At 40.2% G+C, this 18559-nt stretch overlaps 1 protein-coding gene across 2 annotated transcripts in view; it reads left to right on the top strand.

Moving 5' to 3' along the window:
• The window catches only part of Papola (poly(A) polymerase alpha), a 53445-nt gene extending 44763 nt beyond the window's left edge, over positions 1–8682 (top strand). Inside the window, exons 20-22 of one of the 2 annotated variants that reach the window (XM_048431235.3) lie at positions 2758–2820; positions 4381–4455; positions 6508–8682. In XM_048431235.3, coding sequence (XP_048287192.3) covers positions 2758–2820; positions 4381–4455; positions 6508–6603 — 234 coding nt within the window. In that variant the 3' untranslated portion in view covers positions 6604–8682. The remainder of the gene's footprint in view (positions 1–2757; positions 2821–4380; positions 4456–6507) is intronic. The other variant, XM_048431236.3, reaches the window with a different exon arrangement.
• The last annotated feature ends 9877 nt before the right edge of the window (positions 8683–18559 follow it).

Genomic DNA, 18559 nt, shown 5'->3' with positions numbered 1-18559 from the left:
AGACAACCAGGGCTGTTACACAGAGAAACCCTGTCTCAAAAAAACAACAACAACAACAACAACAAAATACTTCAAGCTGTCCTCAAATTTAGGGTGATCCTCCTGCCTCTGCTTCCTTAGTGCTGGAATTACAGATGTGAACCACTGTCTGACAGAATCTTTTTAACCTTCCTAATAGACTCTGAATTCTGCACCCGATCTCCTTGTGATAGGCAGCACTATGAGCTTTGTAGCGAATGAGGGTCCACAAGCATGGCTTGCCACTCTCTAGTTGCATTGATACCTGTGCTCCCTGGCCTAGAGCGGCAGTGGGGTATAAAAGTTAAATTTGGTGTGGAAAACACTAACAAAACACAAACACAGTCATTTGATGCTGCATTTCTAATGAGCTCAGCACTGCCTTCAATTTGGCCTTACATTTACTCTTTTTTTTTGGTAAAGTAAGGCCTTTCTTTATTCATGGTTGTCCTGTGTGGTACAGAACAGCTTCAAACTTGTAGCATCCTCCCTCCCTTCCTCACCCTTCTGAGTGCTGGTCTAGTAGGCATGATCTTTATGCCTGGCCTCCTTTTACCTCTCTCCCAAGTTCTTCTAGAACAGAATCCACACAGTTTTATTGTTACTTGCTAGAATTGTATATTAAAATTTTTAGGATCACATCTGTAGTGGAGCAGTGGTGGCGCACACCTTGAACACTTTGGAGGCAGAAGCAGGTGTATCCCTGTGAGTTCAGGACCAGTGTGGTCTACACAGTGAGTTCCAGGACACCCAAAGCTCCACAGAGAAACCCTGTCTCAAAAACCAAAACCACCCAACCAACCAAACAAATTCCATCTGTAGGAGAGTATGAGCACAGTCAGATTAGCTTGCTTGATAATAGGATGTTTCCGATCTCACTGTTTTAAAAATAGCCTCTTCTTTAAACATGGGGCCAAAAAGTAAAAAGGGTAAGATGTTATAACTTCTTGGTGTCTCTTAAATGTCCTTTAAAAATACAGGCTTCCTCCTTTTTTCTTAATTATTTTTTTACTTTATAAATTTTCTCAAAATTTTATTCGTTCCTTAGAACCAGCTAACACAGTCATAGAACTTTCTAAAATATAAGAGGATGTTGCTCACTTTGTGGGCTAGTTTTATTTCCCAGTGGAAGCACTTGAGGCTCAATGTCTCTTGAGGTTACAAAACTAATTTTAGTTTAGTTTAGGCATCTCATGTTAATAATTGAGTAAGTATATTATGATATAACCCTCCTTAACTGGGTCATTTGTTCTCTGTTGATGTATTGGGCATAATCGCACATGCTGTAGTTTCACCAGTCAGTGTAGAGAAATAGGAGGCCAGTATGTATGGACTTAATAATAGTGACGCCATCTCACAGACAGAATCTCAGGTGGGAATAGGGAATTGTTTTCATCCATTCATCTGTATATAGGAGGGTTTTAGAGACGCTTAGTGTGTTCATTGTATCCCAATAAAGTAAGCATGGTAAGTTTCTTCTATTATATTTTATGCCTAAATTAAGATATGTAGTGTACTTTAAAGGTTTTTAAAGATTTTTATGTGTGTGGTATTGGGAATTTGCACACTTGAACTCATCTTCCATCACATTATACCTCCAAACCCTGAAAACTTTATGTATGTAGAAAAGTTACATTATTGTCACCCAGTCTCAACAGCCGTGTTTCATACATAACCTTGCTTTATTCAGGTATCTGATTTCAGTCATTAAGTATTTGAATATGTGTTTACAAATTAGGGCATATAACAGTCATAGAAGTTTATGTGTCACAGTGAGATCAATAATAATGTTGAAATGTGTCATGTAGTCAGTATTTGTATATTAAAGCAAATGTGTGTTTTTAACTTGTTTGTAAGAAACAAGGCCATTATTAAAATTAGTTTTCACTGTATTATTACTTTTTCATTTAAGTTACCTTTGGTTTCTGCTTTTTAAAAAAACTTCTTTAAAATATTAGGGACTAAGGAGATATAGCCTTGTCTATGAAATACAAGAACCCACTACCATGTAAAAAGCCAGGCGTGGTGGCACATGCTTGACCTCCCATTATCGGGGGACAGATGGTCCCCTGAGAAGATTCTGACTCATTACACAAGGTGGATGACTCATGAGGAACTGCACTTCTGACCTCCGTGTGCACACTTAATGCACATGCATTGCGCAGACGCACAAATGAACTCTTTAGTTAATAAAGCTAAGAAAATACAGTGTTAGTATAGTTTTTAAGACCCAAGGAGGACCTCAGGCCCTGCATTCTTTTCCATTATTGATGCTTTACTGAGAAAGGTTGTGTGTTTCTGTGTGCATGGGTGTTTCTAGAGTGGTTATGGTTGGACAAGTTAAAGAATGTTCTGCATAAAATTTCCTAGTCATTTGGTGCACTAATGGGCACAGTGAGCTTCCTTCACTGGGGATCCTGCTATTCTCATTCTCAGGATTGTTTGATCAGGGAACTGTGTTTTCCTTAGAAAAAATATTTCATGAGCTTTGTGGTTTGGGTAATGTACTTTATGTGATGGGATTGACAAAAACAGTTTTTATCATGTTTAAAAATTTTGGTGCTTATTAAAGCTAAGTTAAATTACTCACTCTCAGAGCCCCTTTAGAAAGAGTCTGTGATCTATTTTAAGAATATTTTATCTTTATAGCTTTGAAACTTTTTATAAAATTAAAGCGTTAATTGGCAAATAATCTAAATTTTTCATTTTGGAGAATAAAGCTCTTTTTTTTAAAAACAGGATGAAACAAGCGAAGAGGCTAACTGTCTTGATTTGAGTGGACATGATAAAACAGAAACAAAGGTATACTAACTTAGCTTTCGGGTAGAAGTGCAGATACGGTGCAGGTGCCTGTTGGTGGTGCTCTGTTTGTTCACTGGAGTGTGTGGGGTTTTCTTACTACTGTTTTTAGAGACCTCTTTGTTCCTTTTTAATGTCAATTAATGCTTAAAACTGGGAATAGCACAGTCTGTAAGACAGGACCTTAGGTAAGATGGTGCAAGGGTTTTATGAGTTACTAGTGGCAGTACAAGTGAGTGAGGGTTGGGATGTGTGGGGCAAGAGGGGAAGTGTTGCTTTTGACTGAAAAGATGATAACCTTTTGAAGCAGTATTTGCCTGATGGCTTGTAATTCAAGGTAGTCTCAGACTCTGGCCTCCTCTATTGGGTCTGACAGTGGGGTTTGTTGAGAAGACCCATTTTCAGCAGGTTTCTACTTGAATGCGGTAGATAAGTGAGGAAGAGATTGGTTGTGTTCAAACTGAAAAACCGAGAAACACATAGTTTTAGAAACTGAATTACACCAAAGACTTAATTTTCTCAATTTTGCCAAATTCTCATGAATTTTATTCCCATGAATCGGTATCCTTTTGGTGTTTTTCAAGCTTTGTGTGTATGCATATGGACCAGTGCCTTTTCCTTACTATTTTTAATGCACTTTGCAAATCAAGAAAATATGATTGTTATATAATCTGCATAATGACAGCACTGGAATTTTTAATCACACCTTACCCAACTAGTTGCTTATTGTTGGCAGTTGTTCCCATTAAAAACAAGTTTGCACCTTCCCACTGCAGTATTCCCTTATTGTAAATATCTGCCATTCAGTTATACTTATTTAACAAAATTTTAAGAACTTGATACATATTCCATATAGTCCCCTTGAAAGGCTCCACTTCCATTCTTGGTGTTTATTTCTTGTTTGCCCTTTTCAGTTTCATAGGTAAAGCAGTGTTGTTTCCTGTTTTCACATTTTAAGTATATGTTTTTACCTATGTTTCCATTTGTGTGTGTGTTTTATACACGATGAGAGTGAAGGTACCATGAGATGACACAGTTCGCCCGGTGTTGACTGCTGGCACTTACAGTAGAACTGGGGAATTGATTGTTAGGCAGAGGAGGGTAGGAGAGACCGTAAGGAAAGGACAGTTTACAGGCATGTTTGCTACTTTAATTACAGATGTGGGGCAAATTTTGTGCCTCTCAGTAATTTTATTTACTAACATTATGCATTTTCTCCCCACATAGTTAAGGGCTTTCTTTGGATTTATGTTCTGTTAATTATTGTCTGGGTAACATTTTCTAAAGTGCCTGTGCATACCTTTAATTAGTACTTGTTAAAATGTCCAAGTTAGACCTATTTGGGAACTATGAGCTATTTTGACCACACCTTATAATATCTGAAATGGGGAAATAACCCATAACAGGGCTTGATGACATACTGTCATATAATGTAAGTACATCTTTCTCCACCTTCGTTTTGCTAATTTGTCTTTTTTATTAGCCACCATGCCCATTTATACTCTTTGATTTACTATTATTTTTTAATGTCTCTGTTCCCTTCTCCCTTCCTTTGTCTCCCAGGAACAAGTTGATATGGAGACAAATGCCATTCAATCAGAAACTGTTCCTGCATCAACTTCTCTGTTGGCCTCTCAGGTACTAAATGCAAAGGAGAGTTTTGTTAGTGACTTTGCTATTAGAGTGGTATATTGGTTTGAACTGAGTGTTCATGTTAGACTATTAAAATTTTGTTTGGGAAGTAATTACTTGAAGCGTGTAAGTTTCCTGGAGTTGAAAAGCTAGCAAATGCTGGGATTTGGAGCTGCTGCTCTGAGCTGTGAGAATGCTCTATGTAGCTTGGAGTTGTGACATACGCTGGCATCCCAGCTGCTGGGTGGAGGCTTCTGGGGCTGAAACTATGCTGAGCTGTGTAGTGAGAACCCATCAGAGGAAAAGGAGGCGCCTGTAGCTACTCTGTAACCCTGGAAGTCCTTCAGATCCTCAGCTGTCATGCTTTGATGATGCATGTTATTTATAGGTCAAGGCCTGACAGTAAAACAAAAACAAAAATTTGTTACAGAACCGTTGACAAAGCTTACAGAGATTTTCATTTTACTTCACTTAGTCATTAATTAAACATGGCTATTTTTTTTGAAACAAGGTCTCACTATGTAGTGTAGGCTCCCTGATCTTTTAAAGTGTGTTTCTTTTTCAGTTTAGTTTTAATAATGATTTTATTTTTTCAGTATACAGTATATGACACCGTAGTTGGCTAATGCTAGTGTTTTGCTGTGATAGTTCCTTGTGTACTATTGATCTTGCCTTCATTTTGCTTCTGAAACAGTTGTTTTCTTTCTGGATCCTTTTAAGGGGATTTAAAATCCTTAGAAAACAAAGGAAAAAACTAGAATCTAGGTCAAACTTGGACACAAAAATCTGTTTTCTCAAAGTACTACTAACTGGATTAACTGAACAGTATCCTTGAGCGAGTTGCCACCCGTGTGCTCTGCTGTGACTCAGAGTTCGTGTGGTCATGGAAAACATATTCTTCATGAGTGTTAACATCCACAGTCTACTAATATCAGTGTTGTACCCAATTTCTGAAATAATTTTAATTCTGTACCTTTCATCAACCAAAATTATGAGAGGTAACTAAAATAACATGAGCAGTGTGCCTTGTATGATCCCTGGACACATTTACAGTTCAGATGCCTGTTTTGCAGTTTGTCTTACTGCGTACATCCTCACTCCATGGCAAGCCCTTGGTGTTGCCTTTTAAACTATTTTTTTTTTCATGAGAAAGCTTTTTATTTAAATGGAAGGATTTAAAAAACAGTCAAAGAAAACCCACCTCGATTATGCTGCTTTTAAAGAATGCATCTTATATCCTGTGATTATGTGGAAGGACTTGTTTCTGAAGAAGTGGTAATATCTAAACACAGCATTGCTACATCTTGAGATAATTACAGATGAACTGGTAGCATTTCCATTGCTTCAGAATAATCCAAGGTTAAAGGACAAAGGAAGGTAGATTGGCTTTGAGTTACCTGTTGCTGACACTGGGTGAGAAAGAGACCGTGAGAATTATTGTCTAATGCTTTCAACCTCTGTGTCTCTTGGGAAAATTTTCATAAAACATTTATGATTTATCTCTTTATTTTTGAATGTTAAAAATGCCTTGCAATATAATCTGTGTAATGCAGATTCTCCAAAAGTTAATTAAAAGTTGATTAAATTATTGTTCAGTTATACAGTCGGTTTTATAATTTATAGTGTCAGAAGATAACTGCAAACTGCTGCTTCTGTGTATCAGGTGAATTTAAGTGTTCTTCCACATGGGGGCACTCCAACACCTCTTCTTGTTGGAGCTGTTTGTATGATAACTACACATAGTCGAATATTATTTTATAGATGATTTTAGTGAAACATTCTGAGATCTGCATTTGAAATTATTAGAAGATCTTTTGATATATCTTAAATACTGTTAATATTTTTGCTTTTGAAAATTTCTGCAAGTTTAGACTGTGATTGACTAGTTAATGTTTATTCACATTACATTTTATACCATTTAGAATTGCTTTTTTATTTGAATAATTGCCTCTCATAATAAAGCTCCATCTATTCCTAGATAATAAAGCAGCAGGAAATACATCCCATTGTAAGTCACAGTGCTTTAAATCATGATGTGTTCTTTGCTTTTCTTCTCAGAAAACATCCAGTACAGACCTTTCTGATATCCCTGCTCTCCCTGCAAATCCTATTCCTGTTATAAAGAATTCAATAAAACTGAGACTGAATCGGTAAAAACCACCTCAGGGTCCATAAAAAGTATCTGCCAACTCAACCTGTTGTCTTCAGATGCTTTAAAAAAAAAAATAAAGAAGAAAAAGAAAGAAAACAAAACAAAACAAGGAGAATGGAGGGTACAAGACTAGACATGACTGACAGTGGATTTAGGTTTTTGGTGACCTCCCTTACTTGGGCTCGTCAGCACTTGATCAGAAGTCCAGGTTAGTATGCGAAGCCAGGAGTACTATTATTATTGTGTTAGCAACAGTTGCATTAACTATTTCAGAAAAATTACTGCCTTTAAGAAAAAAAAAACAAACAAAGCCCTCAAACTATGTTTGTATCCATAATTGACATCCAGATTGGGTTTATGTGTGATGCATTGTTTGGAAATTTTGCAATACAAACTGGCATAAGAATTCCTTATTCTGATGATGCACTTTTATGTATTTTTTACTAGAAGGTAGAACTAATTTTAGATTTTCAGCTTAATGGATTTTCAATTTTTTTCCCCCAAAGAATTTTCTTTGCAATTAGTCTTTAAATTGGATACCTTGTGCTATGGTGTACTGCTCTGCCTCAGAGAGGACGAGAGGACAGCTAACTCCGTCCTTAAGAGCAGTTGTGACCCTTAGGGTAAATTGTCAATGCTAAGGTATACTTTGGACACTGAAAGAAGAATTAAGAGATACTTGGTTTGGATGGGGTTATGATTAAGAAATATATATTTCTTTTTTATTTATAGACTTGTTTTATAGTGCATACAAATCAGCAGTCGGCCAACAGTGCGGTCTTTGAGCTTTCTGAAGCTCTCTGTTCTTTTGCCTTCAGTCTGTTATCTTCAAAACAATAAAAGCGCTTCCTCTTCCCCTTTTTGCTATTCTTTTTCCCCCTTTTGCTTGTATGCTCAAGGTAAGGCTTATTACATAGAAACCAGAATGCCAGTATTTTCCTAAGCCATGACATGAAACTGGTGACCCTGTGCTACGTGGCACAGAACACTAATTTTGGTCCCATGGCTGGAACTTGAGAATGACTGAAAGCCATACCTATGAAGCATCTCCCAAGGATTACCATTTGATCTTTAAGAGGACTTTTGTACACTCCACAGAACTCTGTCTTAGACAAATTGATTTTCAATTTTAAAGGTGGGCAAAAGGCATTTTCTTCCAGATTTTTAAACTAATTTTTATTTTTAACCGGTTTATCAAAATTTGTCAGTGAATTTTACATACAGAAACATTTTAAAATCATTTCTAGCAAGCACTTGACATTCAGCTCTCCACTTTTGAATTTTTTGTTCTATCAAAAAATTAGAAACCTCCTTTAAAGACAATAATTTCTCATAATTAAGTAGCAGAATTCTCGTCCATCTTTGTGACGTCTGAGGGATGCCAGATTTTGGTAAACTTACTCTTTCTTAATCTGGATAAAGCAAACCTGTAGCAGCAGATCTTTGTGTGAGCATGGTTTTTGAATCCTCCATTTCGCTGCATTCTGTCTCACATTTGTGCATTCTCATGTTAAACTGCAATTACTTAAACTCTTCCCTGTCCTTCTAAATTAATTTCCAAAGTTGGAGTATAGTCTTTCCCCTTAAGCTATGCATTAATTAAGGCTTTCTTTTTACCACTTACATTGTTTATATACAGTATTTCTACTCTCCACCTCTTGCTCTGCAGTCACCTTGCCCTTCCTCCACCACTTGAGTAAAGAAGACGGTCTGCTAACAGGTGACGTGTAATGGTGTCCGTGTGTGTAGCTTCAGAGTTAGATTGACATCACCAGGCACAGATTTAGTCTTGTCGTTTTGTTTACACATTGGGAAAAATTCAGTTTAATAAACGTTCCATGTAACTGCATCCAAGTTTCACCAGGCTGGAGACGTGGATCTTTTCTGTATAGTGACTTTTAATTCTAGTTTTCATAACCTGGAGATCAGACTGTTGCTTTCGCATGATGTAAGTAGTGTCTCATGACTGGAGTTTGCTTTGTTTTATAGTATCTGTACTCCTTGTATTTTTCAAGAGCTATTTTGTAAACAGATGATGTATTTCTCCATTGAAAACACAATAAAAAAAAAAAACAGCACAATCCCACAGTTGGCTGATTTCTTTTGCCCGTGTCTCCTCACCCCTCCAGTGACCTAATTGGTTTACCTATAACATGTAGTAGGATCCTAAGTGAAGATTTGGAATTTAGTGCGGTTATGTTTGACAGTTTTTTTTTTTTTTTAAGGTTAACTTATTGGCAACTCAGTACTAATTTTCTTACATGGTGGCAGGTGTTTGTCTTTCTCATAGTTGTGTTTTGGGGAAGGAAACATGGGTGTGGCTACCACTGATTAGTTATCGCATCCTCTGCAGTAGTGCTCCCCTGGATGGCACACGCAGTTTCCCGGGTATTGGTGCGGTTTGCATTTCCCTTTATGTCAGCAGGTGGCACTGCTGGTTTTCAGTACATTTTTAATTGTATTCCACAGTCATCTTGAATCTTGTTTCTTTTATTGAATCAAATTCTGGTGTTGTCTTAAACTCGCATATTTCATGAATAAAAGTGAACTAACCTTTGAACTTGTGATGACCAACTTTTAGATAGTTACCTTAGTGTCTTAGTAGAGAGACTTTTTATATAAAAGCCAAAGCCGTTTTCCAGAGGGTTAGCTGCTGCGCTTTCATCCCATCTTCAAAAGTCCAAATTCTTCACTTCATCAAGTATATGACTTCATGGGTGTTTCTTATTGACACAGAATGTCAGTTTGGGGCTTATTCAGCAAAAGTAAAAATATGATAACAAAAAAATTATTAGGACTCCATTGCTACAGAACTGAGCTTGCCTTGCTCCTACCCTGGTAGATAACTAGCCACGAACTGGACCCAGCTTCCTGAACTTTGTCACACATGTGGCCCATAGGCATTTACTGCTCTTGTTAAATTAGTAAAGTGATAATTGAAAATGTTTTGTGGCTCCTGTAAATTCTGAAATCAAACTTTTATATTTTCTAATTAGTACTTCTTTTTTTCTCTACACAGAAAAATATTTTAAAGCTCTGCATAATGTTAATTCTGGCTGCATTCAAGGTGGCAGCAAATCAGCAGCTCCAAGTAGTAACTGACACATGAAAGGACCAATCACTATAGCACACACTGTAGGCTGAATCATGTGACCTTAGTGTGCTTACGTGCTTTTGAACAGAATGAATTGTTTTCTAAAAGCACACACGTTTGGATATCTTGCCTATTTTAATTCTAATAGAAATGAATAGTATAATGAAAATAAGTTGCCTTTTGACCTGAATTGTATCCTTTGTTTTATTTTTAGTTCACACTTCTGTTAGCTTTCTTAAACCAAAACCAAGAATATATGCTGTCTTGCCTCAGACCTGAGCTTGGTAAATGAATCATGACCTTTAGGTATACAGAAACAAATGGTCTAAGTCTTTGTGATATTTCTCATGTTTGTAGAACCAGTCTCTCCCCCACCCCTTACCAACTTAAAAGTTGTTGCCAAAATTCTTCCCTAGGTTTAGTGGTATAAAAGAGAAACGTAAAGGATTCTTAGGTTGTTGAACACATTGTGTGCTTACTGATTTCATTTCCTCTTCTATTTGGTGGGCTGGGGGCAGAACCTAGGTCTTCATGTAGCAGACAAGCACTTCCGAGCTACACTCACAGCCCAGGGTGCTCTGTGATCTTGAGAGAAGGTTCAGACAGCACTGTTAATATATAATTAACAGTGATGGAGACTAAACAGAATGTGTGCTCAATCCCACTCCTTCGTGGTTTAAAAAAAAAGTTGTTACAGTTCATATAATTTTAGTGGCTCCAAGCATGTGTATTTTCTTCTGGGTATGACTCACTCCCCCCCCCCCTTGGAGATGCTAAAAGTCTCTGTTTTGATAACATCCTAGTTGCTAATCAAATGACACTGTTGGTCGAAAGGAGTTAAAATACACTGATGTTTCTTGTCTCTGGCCTAGGTACTTTTTTTCTTTTGTTTTGGTTATGTCATCGTTTATCAAACTTCCTTGGGTAGTTTCAAGCCATCAGAACACAGACAGGTACCTCCAGCACCCCTTCCTCTTCTCTTCAGCTCTTCTGCAGAATTTGACCTTCGTGGTGACAGGCTCCAATCCTGATGTTTGCAGCGGAGACCCCTGTCCGCTCACTGACCAGTGCACAGTTTATCCAGGTTGACAGTTGGGCAGGAGCTCTGGTTTCTTAAGTGGTACGCAGACCAGCTCTCCCTGGGTGATCTTTGTCTAAATTAGTCTTGTGGGGATGCATACCTTCAGCATTCCCATGACCTGGATGCCTGCAGTGCTTACTGATGTGTGGCTTCAGACTTTCTGGGTCCTCCTCAGTCTGTATGGGATGGTGGCAGGTGAAAAGAATGGGGAGGCACCCTGGAGGTCTCTCAAGGTGACAGGTGTGGGGGTGAATCCTACACCTTTTGAAAGGAGGGTTACAGCTGTGCTTGAGTTCAGATACTCGAAATTTCCATGTATAAGTCAAAATTGTACATCTCTCCTTATTTGTGAATGCATATGCATGGGACAGAGCATCTAGAGAGGTCAGAAAGGTGTTTTGGAGTCTTTTCTTTCATGAGTTCCAGGGATTAAACCCAGCTAATCACACTTGCATGGCAATCACCTTACTTCCTGAGCCATTTGTCCACCCCTGACTTAGTAAGATGGAGAATATATGTAAATAATGTCCATTACAGCAATGTGTCCGAACGCATACTTTTAAGTTCTCTGTTTTGCTCTGCCACTTTAGAGTCTGTGTTTTTAAGTGGCAAAAATGACTATTAGATCCCAGAATTGATGAGGCAAAGCTTAAAAGATATGTTGTTTTTTATTTTACTGAGTGCCGTTCATCTGAAGGGAAGCAAATTGTTTTGTCTGGGCTCAGGCTTTCCACCATCACTTTGGTCTATTAGTATCCTCTTTCACTGGTCACAGGCAGGCAACAATAAAACAAATAAATAGCATGATCTCAGAACATAAAGCATAAAAACATACTGTGAGGTTATCTGCAGTCATTGAGGAAAAATATTACCAATAAACATAAGCTTTTTGGTAAGTAGGTCTTCGTATGACACTGTGCTGTCAGCACGCACCTGCTAGACCAAGGGTCAGCTCTTGATATTTGGAACTTTTTAGAAAGTGTTCCACTTTAAGATACAGCAGGGATAGATTTATCAATTAAATAGTTGTGTGGATATGACCCAATTTTTATTTATTTATATATGTGTGTCTTTTAAAATATTTTACAAGCCTCTTAGAAGCATTTCTCTTAATTAATTTATGAGATAAGTTACTTTTGATCTAGCTGATTTCATGCTGAAAATAAGTAGCTTGAATAATTCAAGCATTCCTGTTTGTTGGGGGCTCTTAGAGTTCTTGCAGACATCCATCTCAGTCTTCTGTGTTCCATAATAGTGTCATGTAGTCCTAGGACAGTTTAGATTTTGGGGGTGGGGGCACTTAGTAGTTTTTGCTTCAAGAATATCTGGAAATGGAAGTGGCAAAAGTGTGTCTGGGTTTCAGCGTGTTTCTTGACCACTGCAGCTCCTTGGTCACCATACATGGTATGGATATTTGGGGTTTGTCTCGAATTTTAGGCATAAGCAAGCTGGTCTGTGTATCTTCATGTTATGAGGTAGATGTCCTGGCTTTGTGCTCGTCTTGTAGCTACTGTATCTCTTGGCACAACACCCTCTTCACAAACTTTCACACTGTGTAGTTCCTGGTGCTGTGTGATTTCCAGAAATCTGGCACGAGAATGGGTCCTTGTTTGCGTTTTCTAACTGCAGTGGAGCTGTTAATAAAGAGATTGATGATAAAGTTGTCGAAAAGAGACAGTTGGGCAGAACTACTCCCCATGAGTGACAGAGGGCATGATCTGCCTTCACAGCCAAGAATGCTGCCCCCAGCAGAGAACCGACCGTGCTTGGACATGGTGCCAAGACTGTTGGAGCTTTTACTGCATGCTAGGCTCCTGTGTTTCTCTTGCATATTTCCTGCCTTCTCATTTTTTAAGTCTCAGGTTCATGAGATGTTCAGAAAAGAAATGCATTGTGACCCTTCCACTGTAGAATAATTGTCATTTCTTATGAATATGCATAAATTCACCCTGATTTGACTTAGTGAATATTAGGTTTTACTCTGAAAACATAAAAGCTGTAGTTTTTATTATAGAAAGCCTGCATTTTTTTTTTTTCTGGACTGTCCTTCAATTCCTGATGAGGATGTGCTGGCTGAACAAGGGTATTGAATGTCATAGCAGTGGCAGTGTGGCTCAGCTTCCTGTGCTGCTGGCATTCGGGGTCTCTGCAAATGGGTTTTAGCAACTAGAATTCTGACTTGGGTGGGCTTTTCTTTTTCTTTGTTTGCTTGAGTCTAGTACCCATGAGCCCATTGCCTCAAACTGTCAGATGAACGGCACTCAGTAAAATAAAAAACAACATATCTTTTAAGCTTTGCCTCATCAATTCTGGGATCTAATAGTCATTTTTGCCACTTAAAAACACAGACTCTAAAGTGGCAGAGCAAAACAGAGAACTTAAAAGTATGCGTTCGGACACATTGCTGTAATGGACATTATTTACATATATTCTCCATCTTACTAAGTCAGGGGTGGACAAATGGCTCAGGAAGTAAGGCGATTGCACCAGTCAGGATACTACATATACTATGCACAAATTTTTGGCTCTCTTTTAGTATTGACTTTACGGTTATTTCCTCTAGCCTTTTTTCTTTTTATTTGTTGTTTTGTTTTGTTTCACTTAAATATAACTAGCCTGGAACTCCTGGTGTAGATTAGGCTGGCCTCTTAACTCACAGATGCTTCTGCCTCTGTTTTCTAAGTGTTGGAGTAAACGTGTATGTCACCATTCCGGTCTACAGGATTTTAAATTGTCCTGTGTGCAGGACACCTTGTTCTTCAGTTTTGTTGAATGTAACAGTTTACTGAATTTGTCTTTTAAGGAGACGTTGAAGAAATCATTTTGACTTTTTTATTATGTGACCCAAATGTGAACACTGTAGTTTCTGAATAAAAATTCTTTTTTTAGTCGGGTGGTAGTGGCATATGTCTTTAAATTCCAGCACTCAGAGGCAGAGGCAGGCGGATCTCTGACTTCAAGGCCAGCCTGATCTACAGAGCAAGGCAGCACAGGCTCCAGAGCTACACAGAGAAACCCTATCTCAAAAAACAACAAATTTTTTTTTCTTTTGAGATGTCGCTAACCAAAATTCCCCTGAAACTCAAAGGCCGCAAAGTCAACTTTGAAGGACACTAAGAAAACATTTTCAGTGCTTGCCTAACGTACCTGACACTGCCTGGCTCTGCCCCTGGTCACCGCCCAGTGTGCAACTACCCATCTGCTTCAGTGAAAACCCGTGGTCCTCAAGTCTGAGCAGGAAGGTTGTAGTTACAAACTTTGGGCAGCTTTGCCTCAAACTTTGACTCTCAGAGGCATCCATATTGTGTGATTTCCATCTCTGGGCCATAGTTGATACTCCAGGTTGAGCCAAGATTTCTATGTTCTAGCAGTCACCTTCTAAAGGAAGTTCTCGCCCAACTGTAGTGGAAGACATTTCTCTGGTTGTGTAGTGTCACAGGTTTGGTTTTTTTGTTTGGTTTGGTTTTGGTTTTTGGTGTTTTAAGACAAGATTTCTCTGCTTGGCTGTCCTGGAACTCTTTTTTTGTTTTGTTTTGTTTTTCTTGAAGACAGTCTTGATAGGTAACCCAGACTGGCTTCTAATTCCTTCAGGCTAATCAGGGAGTCCACTCTGGTAGGGCGATAGGAAAGAGCCTAGTATACAGTAGTCATTTGTAAGCGGTGGTAATTAACTGTCTGACTGAAGTAGGTCCTTCCTGCTGTTCTGTTTGCTGTCTTGACTGACTCCTGCTAGGAAAAGTAAAATGGAAGGTCTTGAGGGTTGGCCTAGGGGAGGCTCTTGGCAACCGTAATGTGTAAGAGGGTACATCTTAGGCCTAGTAACAGATCTGTGTTGGACAGAAAGGCTGCACTGAGCACATAGTGCATGTATGTGTAGTGTTGCTGGAGTGAGCCGAGGGCCTCATATATGAATGGGAGCACTTGTCTACCTACCTGCTGATAGCTAGCTGCCCTGTGTGTAAGGCATGGCAAGTCACCAAGGCTTGTGGAAAGATGGGCACCTCATAAAAGACAACTCTACATTCTGTTGCATGCAAGGCCTGAAATGCCAGTGGCGCTGTGGCCAGGGTACCTGGTGTCATGTGTGAGAACTAAATTGCACAGGAGACTCCTTTATCTGTGACAAGTTTGGGATATGATGGAAACACAGAGCCATTCTTGCTTGCTGTGGAGCCTGAGTTCCCTGTTGCTTTCCAGTGGAGATGAATGAGGTCACTGTCCCTGATGATCTCCCAGTGCCCATTGACCTCAACAGTTAAAAGTTTTTTTCTCAGTTGAGGTGGCTAAATGATGGTGATTTTTAACCTGGGTTCAAGAAAGGTGGAATGCTTAAGATTCTGTTGAAAAGAAAAGTTGTTAAGATTCATCCAAATGTAACCAGCATGTTCTGGACATTGCAGGTGTATGTGTTGTGGTGTGAGTTGTCCCACTGAAGGCTTCCCAGGTAATAACTGCAGGGAGGGGGAGCACAGTGGATGCATCAAATATGAAGTAGTGTGTGTAAGCCTCTTCCCTAGAGGAAAGCCAGGCTGCTAGAAAGAAACTGGGGGGGGGGGGGGGGGACTTGAGTTAACTGCCTGGGAGTGTGTCTTAAACAAAAGAGATGGCAAACACATAACACCATACTCACACAGCTGCTGTAGGATCCGGGTATTGTTCAGTAATGTGTTGGCAAACTGCGTTTTTAGTGAATTCTATCCCAGCTCTCCAGTGCACTGTGTGCTGAGAAAACCACCAGCTTGAAGAAAAGCCACGGCCTTCCAGGAAAGGAACATCCTGACCACGGCAACGTGTTTAACATGTTTAATACCTTCTTAGTAGCAGAAAAATCAGAAAGAACATGTTCTTTCTAGGTTTGTTGTTTGAACTTTACATGGAATGACATGTAGACAGGATGTGTTTAAAGAATCGTAGTGGTTATTTTCTTTTTGAGGGGGTGAGTTCTGGTATAAACCTAATTTGGACTCTTTAGAGGGCAGGCGCAAAGGCATACTGCAGGCAGCAGAGCAGTGCCAGCCTCTCCCACCCTGTTTCCAAAGATGCCTTCCTGCTGTGAGATTGGGACAGGACCAGCGTAAGGGAAACATCTGGGGGCAGGCAAAGCCTTCTTTAATTATGGTGGGCTGGGCACATGGAAGTCTCCATCATGAGGCTTTCTCCCTTTAATGCCAAGACAAGTGCTGTTGCCACTTGTGAAGAGACAATGGCCTGCCCTCCTGCCTGCCTCTGCTGAGGGCTGGCACTAGGAACAGCCCTCCAGCATTACCAGTGGTAGCTTCATTCTGTGAACTGTGTCTGTGAGGTGTCATAAAGTACGTCTGATGACAGGAAAACAGTGGTGTTGGGGTGTGATCACTCAGAATTGAGAAAACATACTTAGTTTGCTAAAACCTCACAGTAAATTAGCTTTTACTTTGGGGTGTCTGACTCCTATAAACTTGGGCTTGAACAGGGCCTTTTCTGTGGAAGGCTGCACTAGCTCTTACGTATCTAGCCTTCCAATATCTAAATGTGTGGTTGCTCTTAAAACTTGTGTTTTGGGTGCTGAGGTGTGGGTGAGGGATTGTGGGGCAGATCTAGAACGGCTGTGAAAAGACCTCAATAGGACTATTTTCTGGACAATTGAGACCTTGGCCAGTCTGGAGTAAGTCAGATTGGAGAAATTCACTTGGAGAAGACTTGGCATCTTCTGAGAGGTGGGTAAAGTGCTCACCGACTTCTGAAAGTGGTTACGGCTTCAGCATGCTGCATATAAAGTACTATCCAGGTGGTCATTGTGGATTGTCATCTGGCAAACTGGTTATTGGGTGAGTTACATGTAAACAAATTGGATACCAGTTTTTTGTCCTGACTGTGGAAGTAGGTACGCACTCAGCATTTTGACACTGGGGAAGCAAAGCACTTGCCGGGTGTGATAGTACACACTTGGGAGCCAGAGACTGGTCGGAGTCAGCTTTGTGGCCAGCCCGGGTTACATAGTATAAAACTGTCTCAACAATCCCAGGAAAACAAGAAACCCAGGTCCATGAGGTGATACAGAGAGAAAGTCACTTGCCTTCCAGCCTGACAACCAGAGATCAAGACCCACACGGAAGGCAGTGTGGGTCTTGATGGTTTTCCTGACGCTCATATCTCTGGGGCACACATCCCTACATACACAAAACACAAGTGCCCCTACACATGTTTTTTGATTTGGGTTTTTTTTTTTAAAAAATCAGAGAAATAAATAGAACCACCCATAAATCCTGTTTCTGGGGTGGTTCTTATTGCTCTCGTGGTTTTTGTTTTTTGTTTGTTTGTTTGTTTTTGGTACTTTCCTCAAACATAATCAATGTCATGCTTTGTAAGTTTTATGTTTGTTTTTTCTGATGTCAGATGTTAACTAGTAGCAGCCAGAGGATACCCTGGGTGTACCTCCTTAGTTTTGGACAGCCATCTGGAGACTATCTGTCAGCCTTGGAGAAAGATGGTGGGGCCTGTGTGGACTGCCCAGGATGCAGAGCAGACTAAGTCATGGTGAGAGTCATGCATTGTGGAGGATATTGAGCTCTGAAACTAACAGTGACCGACAAGACTGAAACTTGTAATTTCAGTGAACACAGTTGGGTTTCCTGCGAGGAGTCCTCTATTCCCCACAGTGGTTCCCTCCCCCAAGCTGGCATTTCTACAGAAAGAAAAGGAATTGCTGGTGCTAGGCAGTGGGACCATTCCAAATGACAACCACATTAGCTGCTATGACAGTTCTGTGGGCGGAAGTAGTGGGTCTAAAACTAGGTTGAATTGATGTCCCAAAGGGCAGGTTTCTCACGTGGGAGAGGCTGCTTTGTTTGTGGACATGAGTTGTGAATACTATTTCTCCATGCTTGAGTTCATAAGAAGGATGATCAACACGAACTAACTGTATAAGAAGGCACGGGTGGGAAGGGCACTTCTCTTCTAGAGGGCTCTCAACACTTGAGAGTAGGGCAACATTTTCTGGGAGCAGGTGGGAACTTGGTGTCCGCAGAGGGGCAGGGAGGTACAGTGTCTAGAAGCTGTGCTTTCATCAGGTGCCAGTGCTCAGTTTGACAGTGTGATACGAGGAGTCACACTTCTTGTATAGTATTGCTCACTGCTAAAAATCAAATAGGAGCTGGAGTATGGGACTTGGGGTACTTGGGCTGGGGGTGTTGCACTGTGTGAAGAAGGAGCTGCAGGATCAAAACACTTCAACCAGGATCTGGCTCAAGCTCAGTGCTCTTAGAAGCCAAGAAGGAAAGGACACATACAGTCCCCAAGTGTATATAGATGCCCAGAGCCCAAGGTCCTGATGGGAGGGCAAGCAGGAACACCAGCCTGACCGGAGAGTGAACATTGCTCCACTCCCCCACTCCCTTTCTGGGCCACCTGGACATACCCTACCCTGGAAATGTGTCGCTGGCACCTCTGTCCTGACTGACATAGCTAGGTGTTTGGCATGAGGGGATAGTGTGGAGACTGAGGACATGGCCTGTTTAGGTAGGACCCACATCTACAGAGTTGTCTCGGGGGAAGCCTATTAAAAATCAAAACAAAAAAAAACTTTTGTGTGTGTGAGAGAGATAGTACACATGGGGGTCAAAGGGTCTCATGGGAATTAGTTCTTGCCACCATGTGGGTCCTGAGGACTGAACTCAGGCCATTAGTTTTGATGACAAATGCCTTCAAGCTGAGCCATCTCACTGGCCCCTGGGGAAGCCTTTTAGTCCTTAGCATCCCTCGCTGAATCTAGTTAAGGCTAGAAACAGCTGTAAGTATTTCATTG

Source organism: Myodes glareolus, chromosome 11 (assembly GCF_982192425.1).
Source record: "Myodes glareolus chromosome 11, mMyoGla1.1, whole genome shotgun sequence".
NCBI classification, from domain to species: domain Eukaryota; kingdom Metazoa; phylum Chordata; class Mammalia; order Rodentia; family Cricetidae; genus Myodes; species Myodes glareolus.
Note: the sequence above shows the minus strand (reverse complement) of the source record. Positions and strands in the feature narration are given on the sequence as shown.